Raw genomic sequence first — 12704 nt, forward strand, 5'->3', positions numbered from 1 at the left:
ATCCTTTCTTTCCTTCCCCCCACCATATTCGGGTGCAGATTTTGCTTTTCTGACTTTGTTTACCTGTGGCTCTTGGACCATGGGTGCTGAACACTGAGCTCCAGGAGAGAAAGGACTTAGTTTTGGGTCCTGACTGTGAGCTCCCATCGATGTCCGGCTTGGTGCTTGGCTCTGCTCCCTGAGTTCCTGGGTCACGAGGAATAAGCAGAGCAGATCACCAGCTGCCCAGTGAGAGCCACCAGTTTTGTGCTCAGGGTCATTGGCTGCCGTTTGTTAAATTTCAGCTCCGCGTTTGCATTTGGGGTGAAGTTTCTGGGAACGCCCCCTCCTCCAGGATTTTAAAATGAGGCGCCCTCCTGACTTGCATAGGGATTTCCTCTCTCTTCACATGTCTAAGTCTTTGGATCCTGGATTTTCCCCCCTTCCTGGGTGAAGGCTTGGGGAGGGAGGAGAGAGGTGAAGGCCACGGACTGGCACCACCCGAGGGCAGCAGGGCTGTTGGCTGGACACAGAGCTAAGTTGGAAAATGGGTTCCTTGTGCTCTTGAAATGGATGAAGCTGCTGCAAGTATATCTGATTCTGAGCACTCACACTTGCTCTGCCTGCATCTACAAAAATTGTTACAGCCGACATGCCCCCTGGGCACATGGATTTCAATAAAGAAGACTTAGAAATAAGAGAGGATCCTTAATGTCCACTAAATGGGTGCAAGGCCTATCGGCCTGGCATTTGCCTGCCAGGATTTGTTTTAGGCACCAGGTATGCAGTAGGCCAGATTTGCTTTTCGTGACAGATCAGATGTTGTTACTATGGATTTCAAAAGAAAGAAGTACTGAGAGGTCAGAACTCAAGTGGCTTAAGACATGAGCAGCCCCTGGGAGGGCAGTCCTTCAGGATAGCAGGGCCTGGGGTCCCGGCCTTTATTCTCTAAGTGTGGACCCAGCACCTGCAGCCAGGCCCAGGCACGTTGTTTCTAAGAAGTGTTTCGGCTCCTGATGTTTCTTTACAGAACAGGAACCCTTCACCTTCGTGTGGTTTAAGATGACCTTGAATAGCCGTCAAGTGCTCCAGACTTTTCCTCTAGGGAAATGCAAGTTTGTATAGACACAGACACACGGCAGATGGGAGGTCAGGGAGCTGAGGCAGCCATGCCCCAGGTTCAGAGCTTTTGCATCAAACCCTTCCCCACCTACCACCAATGTCCATCCTTTCCTGAAAGGTCTCAGCACAGCCACAGAGTCTCCCCCATCCCTATGAACTAATCAGTGTCTGCTTGCTGGGGCACACAGGCACCTCCCAGTGGCGGGAGCCTGGGTCCTGGCTGTGGGTCAGCACCTACCTTGCTGCCACTGAGAAGGGACCTCAGCCTCCCTGTCTGAAATGGGGATCCTAAGCCCTGGCCTGTGTGTCAGAGGGTCACATTAGAGAAGAGCTGGAAAAGCGCCTGGAAGCGCAAAGGCTTTGCTGGAACCGAGGAGAGCGCAGCTGCCCTGCAGAGGATCCCTGCTCCCCCATCTCTTCCGTCCCTGGCCCCCTCCCCCCGGGTGGAGGCCTCGCTCACAGAGGCAGCTTCCGATCCCAAGCTCCCTCTTGCTTTCATCAGCCACGGATCCGAGGAGAGAAGACACTGCAGGGTAAAAGGGGCTTAGAGTCTGTTAGGCCAAGGAATGTCCCCTAACTGACCCGTGCCCACAGCCCAGAGCCCAAGCTCAGGTCACAGGCTCTGCCCCTCCAGGCCTGGGAGACAGCAAGTCTCTGGAGCCTCTCCCAGCAGAGACAGTTTGGCGAGTCTGCCCTGCCCCCAGTCCCGGTGGCCGAGTCTGAATTCTCCACGGGTGACGCATTTCCTAGCACTCGGGGTGTCCCCTCCTGGCTGCCCCTTCCCCACCGAAGCCAGCTTCCTCTCTTTTCATCTGGTGCTTAATGACTGTCAAGTTGCAACAAACAGGCCTCAATGCCACATTCTCCCAGTTGCTCAGCAACGACTTCCCTCCCGGATGAATCTGGACTTCCTGTAGCTGCAGCCCAGGACCGCACAGGGTGGCTGCCCTTGGTTTGCTTTGCGCCTCTGGCCGGGTGCTTCCGAGCTAGCAGCCTAGCAGCCCTTGCCCCAGAGCCTTCCTCTGGCTCCCAGAGGCCGTGTCCTCCCCGCGAAGGCTCTTGGAAGCCGAGGCTGCCCGTGTTCCCTTGTGTGTCCTCAGCCTAGAAGCGAATACTGCTTCCAGACAGTCTGACTCACAGAAAGTAAAACTCCTGAGACCTTCCTTCGTGTGTGGGTAGAGTGACATCTGTGTGATGAACCCACTGCTTTGAAAACATCAAGGGCCAGCACTCAAGGTGTGTTGGAGCTGATGTGCTTTATTCTATGTATGTGTGAAATAGGACACAACCTCAGGGAAAAGACCTGGGTTTTTTCCTCTGATGACCCAGAGATCAAGGCTCAGGGGCTGCTCAGACCAACCACAGTGGGGAGGGGGACCCCTTTCATAGTCCTTTTATGCCTCCTGTCTTCCTCGGGAGGTCCCATCAGAACTTGAACTCGGGCTGACAGTTCTGAGCCCAGTCATAAGTCATGGAAAGGTTACTCATTATTTGGGAAATTAAGATAATGTGTCTGACATATAAAGCTGTGTGTGTGTGTGGGGAGAGAGAGAGAGAGAGAGAGAGAGAGAGAGAGAGAGAGTGAGAGTGTGTGTGTAGGGCTGATACTTGCCATTTTTGTCTGTGACCTTTTTTTCCAAGAATGCTTTCATATTTCCATTCAAATAAACAGTGTCTCCCAGTTCTTCAGACAGGAACAATTTATGTGCATTTGGGCAGATAACAGGAGAAGGGACCCAAAGGAAGAGGAGAGCCCTGGGAAAGTTCTGGTACAAGTTCCGGCCACGTCAGTGAGGCAGCTGGGGGCTTGGCTGCAGGTGGAGGTCCCTGGGGCGGGCCCTGTTGTGAGATGGAAGTGGTGTCTCAGAAGAAGACCCTCATGATTCAGCACCTCCACTGCAAAGAGCCAGGAAGGGAACAGAGCGAGGGTGCCAGGGACGTAGCTAGAGTCCAGGAAATATTTCATCAATGAGTATGCGATCAGAGAACATCAAAGAAGAAAGTGTTTACCAGGCATGTACGGATCTCAAGCTGCCGGGCCCCCTGTTCCTTCTCCCCCATGTTCCTGGCCTCACTTTTACCTGGCACTCTCTGTTAATTTCTCTCTGGCTGGCTCTCACATTCCTCTCCCTATGCAGAATCCCTGGCTCTCCTCTTCCATCCATAGACGCTGCCCTCCTCCTCAGGATCATTGCAGGTGATTGTCACCTGCCCCGCCCCCAGATAGAGCTAACCACCCCTCTGGTGGGTTACCACCAATTCTGGTAGAGAAATCTCTCATGGAACCTAAAACCTCAGCAGATTTCATTCCCCTGCCCCCTTTTTCTGACTAGATGATAGTTTACTCGCAAATTGACACAACACTTATTTATTGAGCACCTACTGTGTGCTATGCCCTGAAAATATAAAAACAAAACAAAGCTATCCCTCTGCTTAATGAGTTTACAATTTACTGCAGAGACAGCTGCCTAAAAATAATAGCAAACCAATCTAAAAGTGATCAATAAATGCACTAGAAATTTATATTTTTATTTATTTGAGGGATAGAGTTATAGACAGAGAGAGGGAGAAACAGAGAAAGGTTTTCCATCCACTGGTTCACTCCCCAAATGGCTGCAACAGCCAGAGCTGAACTGATTCAGAGCCAGGAGCCAGGAGCTTCTTCTGGGTCTCCCACATGGGTGCAGGGCCCCAAGGGCTTGGGCCATCTTCCACTGCTTTCTCAGGCCATTAGTAGGGAGCTGGATCAGAAGAGGAGCAGTCAGGGCATGAGCCCATGACCACATGGGTGGGATGCCAGCGCCACAGGTGGAGGCTTAGTCCTCTGTGCCACAGCGCTGAGCCCTGTCCTAGAAATGTTCAGAGCAGCCTGGAGGGGCACCTAACCCAATAGCAAGGAAGGCAGGAAGAACACGGTGATGAGGAGAGAAGGCTTCCTGGAGGAGGTGGACTCATTTCCAGTGACTTGATTCTGGCCAGGCATGGTGTCTACAGGCCACAAACTTTGCAGAGGTTACAAAAATGTTTGAGACTTGAAATGAAAAAAAAAAAGCTTCTAAAAATAAAAAATATAGAAATTGAACATTTAAGGAAGGTTGTGTTATTCAGCTTTGCTGTGAAATTTAGTATTTACAAAATGTGAAATTTAAAAGCCAGTTTACAGACGAGGCTTTCACACTTTCTCAACCTTCCTACTGACTCTGATGGCTGAGAAATCCTACGAGATCATTCATTGAGTTACTAGAGGCCAAGGAATTTCAAGAGCAAAATTAAGAGCCTCAAAAATGTGCATTGATACAAGCATAGAAAAAGATATATAAATAGATAGAGATATAAGTGCTTTCCAATCTGTTGAGTTTGCTGTGGGATAAAACCTACAGGTCATGTATGCCTGGATCCAGGCATGGAGAGAAGACATCCACTTAGGTAAAATGCCATGGACGGTTGCCAGCCACAGTCAAACGAGGAGCTCAGAACAAGCGGTAATCAAAAGTATTAGGAGCTGGTGACTGAGTTACTTCATGTCCAAATTCTCTGGACGCTCGAGTGTGACAATCCCTTAGCGTCTGTGCCGCTGGGCTCCTGGCCCCTTAGGAGCCTTCCTGTCCATCAGACCACGTTGCTTTTTCCCTGCTAGCCTTTTGGAGCCCGGTGCTGGATTTCAGGTCTTTCAAGGGTCCTATGGCTACCCTGTCTGCAATCTGAGTGCTCGTCCTTCCTAGACTCACATGTAGCACTGGTTTCTGGATCTCTGGGCTGGAGATTTGCACAATGGGATAGGAATGGGGCAGAGTCACTGATGCTTCCCAGGCGGAAGGTGGTGCCATCGGCTGAAGGAGGGCATGCAGACACAGAAGCTGGCTTGGGGAAGGTGATGTGATCAGTTTGGGAAGTGTTGGATCCAAGCAAATGTCCTGCATTTGGTTGGATGTGCGGGTCTGAAGCTGTGGAGGGAAGCTTGGGCTGGAGGTGCAGATGTAGAAGTCATCAACAGAAGGGTAGCAGGTTAGGAGGCAGGCGTTTGGTCTATAATTAGGATCCTGCTTGGGACTCCCCTTTCCCATATTAGAGTGCCTAAGTTTGAGTCTCTGCTCCCAATTCCAGCTTTGGGAAGTGAAACAGCAGATAGAAGATTCCTCCTCCCCCCCCCCCCCTTTGTCTTTGTTTCTCTCTCTCTCTCTCTCTCTCTCTGCTTTTCAAATAATTTTTATTTAAAAAGTAACAGGTTATGTAATAAAGGGAGTGAGACTACCCAGGGAGAGAGTGCAGGCCCAGAGGAGCAAGGGTGAGGAGGCCCTTAGGATCTTTGATATTAAGAAGAAGGAGAAGATGGAGGAGATCCTGGGAGAGGCAGAAGAAAGCAAATCGAATCAGGCTAGAGCAATGTTCTGATGGCGACAGAGAGAAAAGGGCACCGTCTAAAGCTTCAAGATGGGATAAGCATTCAGTGCAGTGATTAAGACGCTGCTTGGCATAAGCGTGTGCCAGATCAGAGCGCCTGGGCTCCAGTCCTGGCCACTCTGCTTCCAGCTTCCTGCTAATGCAGACACCGGGAGGCAGCGGTGATGGCTCAAGTACTTAGTCTTTGCCACCCACCTGGTAGACCTAGATTGGTTTCCTGGCTCTGCCTGGCCCAGCCCCAGCTGTTGTGGGCATTTGGGGAGCCAACCAGTAATAGACAATATCTCTGTCCATTTTTATCTCTGACTCTCTGCCTTTCAAATGATTTTTTTTAAGTGTCAACAAAAACAGAGAGACCTGAAAACACAAAACCGGAAATATCCCATTAGATTCCCGCAGGAGGAAACTGGGGGTTCTGGCTACAGCATCTCGCTGCTGGTGGGGGAGTAAAGATGAGCAATGTGGACTGCGCTCTAAGCAGTGTGGGGTTACAGGGTGCAGGAGGAAGTGAGATGCAGCCATGGAGGGGGCGGGATCCGAAGGAGATCCCTTCTCCCCATGATGAGAATCCCGATCACCTACATGAGTGAACACGGCGAGGGGCAGGCTCAGGTACACCAGTGAGATCCTTGAAGGTGCTGTGTCCACAGGCGATCAATGTGATCTGTGTGATGACATCACTTAGAAATGGCCATTGGCTGTGAGTAACAAAATGCTGGAGTCCTGTGCGGTCACCCGGGAGAGGTGTGGGACTGACTCTGGGGGTCTCCTTGCCAGCCTGGGCTCCTCTCTATCCCCCTCAGCATCCCCAGGGTGTGATGCCTGCCCCCCCTCCCCCAGCACAGCAATGCTCGGGGCAGGCAGTGCCAGGGCAGAGGGCTCTCCTGTAAGAGATCAGTTCCAGAAGACCACGCCCCTGCCATGATACAGAGTTTGCAAGGAGGGCTGGGAGGTGTTTAGTAACCAGGTGTAACCAGGTGTTATCATCTTCAGCAAAACTGATCAGACAGTACCCGACTCTGTTGTAGCACGATGCTGGTCACGCAGTGCTAGGTCGTGTTTGTGGAGGAATGCTTCATTCTCTCTTGTGCGGTCTTTCTTATGCTTCCTTTATTGATTTATTTAGAACTCTTAGTAACAGGGTGATGAGAATTCAGGTGAGGTGAATGTCTCCCCCCAAAATTCATATGTTGAAATCCTTGTCCCCAAGGTAACGATGATAAGAGGCAGGGCCCCTGGAAGGTGACTGGGTCATGACTGGGATGAGTGCCCTCAGCAAAGAGACCCCAGGAAGCCGGCTTGCCTCTCCCACCACATGAAGACCCTCTGAGAAGGGGCCATCTGTGAAGCAGGAAACCCACCCTCAGCACCCACTGTCCCTGCCAGAGCCTGGATCTTGAACTTGCCAGCCTCCGGAACACTATAAGCAATAGATTTCTTTTTGATACTTTGTTATTGTAGCTGGAATAGGCTTAGGCGGTTCTGATCTCCTGTATTTGGAACAAACACTTGCCCTTTAGGGAAAGCAGAGACACCGTTTGGGGCGGGTGTTCTATGAGCTCCATTGTATTAGCTGATGTGACTGAAGCACAGACTGGTCACAGTGTGGACGTCTGTAGAATTGTCAGCTAGAGGAAAATATAAAATTGAATCGAAAGCTTGATGCTTGTGGAAGGAGATGTGTCAGTGTTAGCAGTGATGACCCTGGAGAGGGGAAGTTGTGGGGAGAACTCTTCATGGTTCTTCCTGGAAGTGAGCAGTTATTATTGCGGGAATATTTTTTTAAAGATTTATTTATTTATTTGAAAGGCGGAGTTGGAGACATATAGACACACACACACACACACACACACACACATACAGAGAGAGAGAGAGAGAGAGAGAGAGAGAGAGAGAGAAAGGAAGAGGAAGAGGAAGAGGAAGAGGGAGGGAGGTAAGTCGGTTGATCGGTCGATCGGTCGATTGGTCGATCGGTCTTCCCTCTGCTGGTTCACTCCCCAAATGGCCACAACAGTTGGAGCTGGGCTTCTCTGAGGCCAGGATCCAGGAGCTTCTTCCCAGTCTCCCTCATGGGCGGAGGAGCCCACAGACTTGGGCCACCTTCCTTTGCTTTCTCAGGCACATTAGCAGGAAACTACATTGGAAGTGGAGCAGCCAGGACTAGAACCAGTGCCCATATGGAATGCTGACACCACAGGCAGCGGCTTTACTTGCTATACCACAACACCAGCCCCAGGGATCCTTTTATAAAAAAAGGGAAAAAAAACTAGGTGTTCCACATCTGATTCAGAACTTCTGGTCAATAACATTGAGTTAGTGAATTTGAATGACTATGAATTTTCAGAAAGTCATTAATTTACTACTTCTTCACTGTATCCAAATCTAATGAGACATCAACATAGAGGAATTTGACTATTTACTCTTCTTTTAAAAAGAGATTTATTTGAAAGGCGGAGTTACAGAGAGAAAGGGAGAGACAGAGATTTTCCATCTGCTGGTTCTCTCCCCAAATGACTACAATAGACAGGTCTGGGTCCACAGAGCCAGGAGCCAGGAACTCCATCCGGGTCTCCCATGTGAATGCAGAGGCCCAAGCACTTGGCCCATCATCTGCTGCTTTCCCAGGCACATTAGCAAGGAGCTAGGTCTGAAGTGGAGAAGCTAGGACTTAAACTGGCGTTCATGTGGGATGCTGGTGTCACTGGGGCTTAACCCACTGTGCTGCAACACCGACCCCTCTTTACCCTTTTTAAGAAAGGCAACTTTAAAGAAGACTTGTGTGGCAGGGCTGTGACTAGACATTGATGATCACAGCCTTCATGGTAACCTTCATTCTACTACCTGGCACGTGGGTTTATGATTTGGTCTCCAGATCTGCTGTAGAAAATGCAATGGATGGGATGATTGGTACAAAGACAAAAAGACATCCTTGTCCTTAAGGATCATACCATCTCATTGGGTGTCGGGGGCATAAGCAATTATAATCCATCTGCTTGTTGCTATAATAAGAACATTCGCTTACTCATCAGATACTCTCTGAGCATCTAACATGAACACAGCAGCACAAGATGCAGTTCCTGTTTACACAGAACTTAGAGTCAAGTGACAGAGACAGACAAGAGGCTAATTTCCAGGGCTGACAAGGGCGAGGAAGGAAGTAAACCGGGCTCCTAAGAGAGCAGAGAGAGGTAGGTACTTTTGATCGTACTGAAGATGACCCTCAGGGGAAAGCAAACACTCTACACCCCAAATTTCCACCGGGACCACCCTGACTGCCTAGTAACCCATCAGACTCTTCACACTCTCGGGGCCAGCGCTGTGGTGTAGCTGGTAAAGCCGCCACCAGCAGTGCCAGCATCCCATATGGGCACTGATTCCACTCCTGATCCAGCTCCCTGCTAATGCACCTGGACAAAGCAAGGAAAGATGGCCTGAGTACTTGGGTCCCTGTACCCTCGTGGGAGACCTGGATGAAGCTCCTGGCTTCTGCCCCATCCAACCCCATGGCTATTTGGGAAGTGAATCAACAGATGGAAGATTCTCCTCTCTCTCTCTCTCTCTCTCTCTCTCTGTAACTCTTTCAAATAAATAAATACATCTTTATTTAAAAAGAGAGAGAGAGCACAGCAGGGCCTGGGCAAGTTGCAGCGTGGAAGAAGGAGCATCTGGACCCCTGGGGTCACCTGTCTTTCACAGGGATCACTGTGCTAGGAATGAGGCTGGATGGACAGTGGAAATGTTCCAGGCACACAGGGTGGGAGGAGGGGGAGGTGGGAGAGGAGGCTGGAGAGGGAGCCAGGGGCAGCTTGTGAGAGGCCTCTGTGTTCAGCATGGCCGTGACCTCCCCTCCTGGAAATGGGGGGGGGGGGGGGGGGCTGGCTTCTGAGCAGAGAATTGGCATAACTGGATTGGACTGTTAGAGAGCCCTCGGCTCTTTGTGAGGATGCTTTGGAAGGGAGGGGACATGGGCCAGGGAAGCAGCAGGAGGGCTGTTCCGAGCACTGTTCTGGGAAGGAGGAGAACAAAGGCAATCATCCTATCAGGGAAGACAAAATAGGGGGAGCATTCAGTCAGTGTTCATTTAAAGCTCTATCCATTTTGTGTGCAAACAGCTTCTTATTTATGTTTAAAACTTTTTATTATAGAAGCGTGTAAAGAAGTATAATCACATCATGAACCCCCATGTACTCGTCACCCAGCATTGACTACTAGCCACATGCGGCTGTTCTTGTTTTAATCATTCTCTTCCTACCTGCCCCCCAACATCCCCGCTAAAGTTTTTGGAAACAAATCATAGATAACATAGCAATTATTCCCACATACTTCCCTAAGTATCTCTAATAGATCAAAACGTGTGTCATAAAACCACATGGTGTGGTCACTCCCAACAAAATCAGCAGTACTACTTGCATATGATCGAGTACCCAGTCCATGTTCATGTCCCTCCAGTGGTAACAGCTGGGTTGTTTGGATCAGGTTGTCGACACGTTGCTTAGGTCTCTAGTTAGAGAGGGAAGGTGGCTGGGGGAAGAATGGACAGGACTTGGTGATACCTTGCCACTGGCACAGGTGTGCACCTGCTTCCTTCCTACTCGCTCTTCTCAGCCCCACCCTCCTAGGGGCTAAAACGGGAATGAAGGTGCTTTGCCCGGCATTCACTCAAACTATTTCCAAGGTGCTGGCCAGCCAATGCTGAGGCCCAGGGTCAGGTTAAAGAGGGAAGCTGCTTCCTAGCGTGCAGCCTTCCACCCCCTTGGAAAATTCTTCCCCTGTCTGCTTTGTGTGTCCCATGCCCAGAAAAGCCTTTCATTACCCACTCAGATGCCAATGTCCCCTGACTGTGTAAAGTTTTTCCACAGTTGCGAGTGAGAATACAAAGGCCCTTGTGCCCACCTGGGGAGAAAGTGGGGCAGAGTCAGGGCTAGGGAAGGGAACCCGGGCAGTCCCGGCCTGGCTGCACCTGCTCCTCAGCTTGGCTCATTTGAGAGAACCACACTGGCAGTGAAGAAGCCACCGAGGCCTGTGGCCCACACATTCTCCGCTGAGGATTACGAGTTGAGCGTATTAGAATGCAGATGCCAGGGCTCACTTCTGACCTCCTCACAAGGCACACTTGGGTTTGAAACCACTATCTCAAAACTGAGAACTCGGTCCCCAAAGACCCGGATGGGATCAGTGATTCCGTCAGTTTTGGAACGACAAAGAATGAAGTCAATCAGGACTTGACGTCAGCTTCTGGTAAACCAGGGATTCACCCTGGGCTCTGGGGCGCGGGGGCAGCGGAGCTGTGGGCTTCCACGTCCCCTGTCAGCATGGAAAATGCATGAGCACCCTGAGCTGTTGCATGGGCCGGGATCAGGGAACCCTGCTGTCAGGGGGCACATCCATTGGGGAGCTTCTGGTTCCTGCCAGCAGCAGCATTAAATGTGGTGGGTGTGACTGGCGAAATCTCCTAGAGACAGTACCGTGAAGTAGAGGAAGACACACAGCTGCCTCGGAAAGGAAGCTGGGAGAAAGACATGAACAAGGAGGCAGCCCCGAGGGGCACAGTTAGGCACCTCCTTCCCGCTCGGGCAGCTGTGCGCTGTTTTCCTTCCTCCAGGAGTCTTGCTCGGTGTTGCTAAGCCAGCAGTCAGAGTGTTACTTTAGTGTATTAAATGTCACCATGAAACTATTTGTGACTGACCAGCTCAGCGGGGTGACTTGGAATAAGAGCCGTTGGTTTTCTCAAATAGATAAGAGCATCTGGTTTCTGGAAGCAGAAACGGTCCTGCGGCAGAAAGAGAGCAAAGAGTTTTTGAGCACACAGAGCAGAGGCCTGTGTGTGTGTGTGTAGAACCCTGGAGCACACTCTGATACATATAACTTGTTCCTGTCAATTACAGCTTCCCACAGTCCTAGACAGCAGATCTCAAGGTATCGATCTGAGATCCTGGGGAAGAATATTATCAGACATGTCACCGAGAATTCAAGAAGTAAGTGGCCCATTGATGGTAATTATAATTTCATTGTTTTCTACCATTTTGTCATATATATTAAGTAATTGTACCTCACATCTGTTAAAGGAGAAATACATTTGATCCTTCTATCCAGCAATTTCAAAGCACCTGTTCATATTCCAGATTATCCATGCTCCCAGGTAGGAGGCAAAAGGAAAGGAGCCATCATTCTGCTGCTCGACAGAAGTAACTTGCCTGGCGTAGCCCAGGCCAGAGGGCTGTGCTAGGTCTCTAGTACTGAGGTGATCTTACAATCCACACAGACTCACACTGCCAGACACAATGGCACTGGAGGCACTGTCCCAACTGCTTGATCTAAACTGACTCATTTCATCCCTCCAAAATAATTTACTTTTTTTTTGTTAAAGATGTACATTTTTTTAAAAGATTTTATTTATGTATTTGAGAGGTTACAGACAGTGAGAGGGAGAATCAAAAAGAAAGGTCTTCCGTCCACTGGTTCACTCTCCAAATGGCCGCAACGGTCGGAGCTGCACTGAGCCAGGTGCTTCTTCCCGATCTCCCATGTGGGTGCAGGGGCCCAAGGACTTGGGCCATCTTCTACTGCTTTCCCTGGTTACATCAGAGCAGAAAGCTGGATTGGAAGAGGGGCAGCCAGAACTAGAACCGGCGCCCATATGGGATGCCAGCACCGCAGGCGGAGGATTAACCTACTGTGCTACAGCACCAGCCCCAAGATGTGCATATTTGAATTAACGTCTGGTTGTCAAGCCTTCTCCTATATAGAAGACAATCCTTCTGGAGCCAGTGCTATGGCACAGCAAGTTAAGTCACCGCCTGCAGTGCTGGCATCCCATATGGGTGTCAGTTAATGTCCCGGCTGTTCCACTTCCCATCCAGCTCTCTACTGATACACTTGGGAAAGCAGTGGAAGATGGCTCAAGTGCTTGAGACCCTGCCACCTATGTGGGAAACCCAGAAGAAGCTCCTGGCTTCGAACTGGCCAAGCCCTGGCCATTGCAGCTATTTGGGGAGTAAACCAGAGGATGGAAGATCTCTCTCTCTCTCTCTAACTCTGCCTTTGAAATAAATAAAATCTTTTTTAAAAACCCAATTCTTTCTCTTGATGGTTGAGAAGTGCTGGGGATATGATGGTGAACTGTCAGACGTGGTCGTGGCCACTGCCCTTGCACGCTACACAGTCCAACAAGGAAGACCTGGGCAGTAAGTGCTGCTCGTCCA

The 12704-nt window shown here is 50.2% G+C and overlaps 1 protein-coding gene across 2 annotated transcripts in view; it reads left to right on the plus strand.

The window, feature by feature from the left end:
* ABCA4 (ATP binding cassette subfamily A member 4) overlaps positions 1-12704 on the plus strand; it is a 137859-nt gene that overhangs the window by 28580 nt on the left and 96575 nt on the right. For both annotated transcript variants that reach the window (XR_016210884.1, XM_051857469.3), the window contains exon 7: positions 11388-11477. Coding sequence is in view for 1 of the 2 variants with exons in the window: in XM_051857469.3 (XP_051713429.3) it covers positions 11388-11477 (90 nt within the window). In the remaining variant the exon portion in view is untranslated. The remainder of the gene's footprint in view (positions 1-11387; positions 11478-12704) is intronic.

The sequence above is a fragment of the Oryctolagus cuniculus genome, chromosome 7, assembly GCF_051225735.1.
Source record: "Oryctolagus cuniculus isolate XC-2025 breed Fujian yellow rabbit chromosome 7, ASM5122573v1, whole genome shotgun sequence".
NCBI classification, from domain to species: domain Eukaryota; kingdom Metazoa; phylum Chordata; class Mammalia; order Lagomorpha; family Leporidae; genus Oryctolagus; species Oryctolagus cuniculus.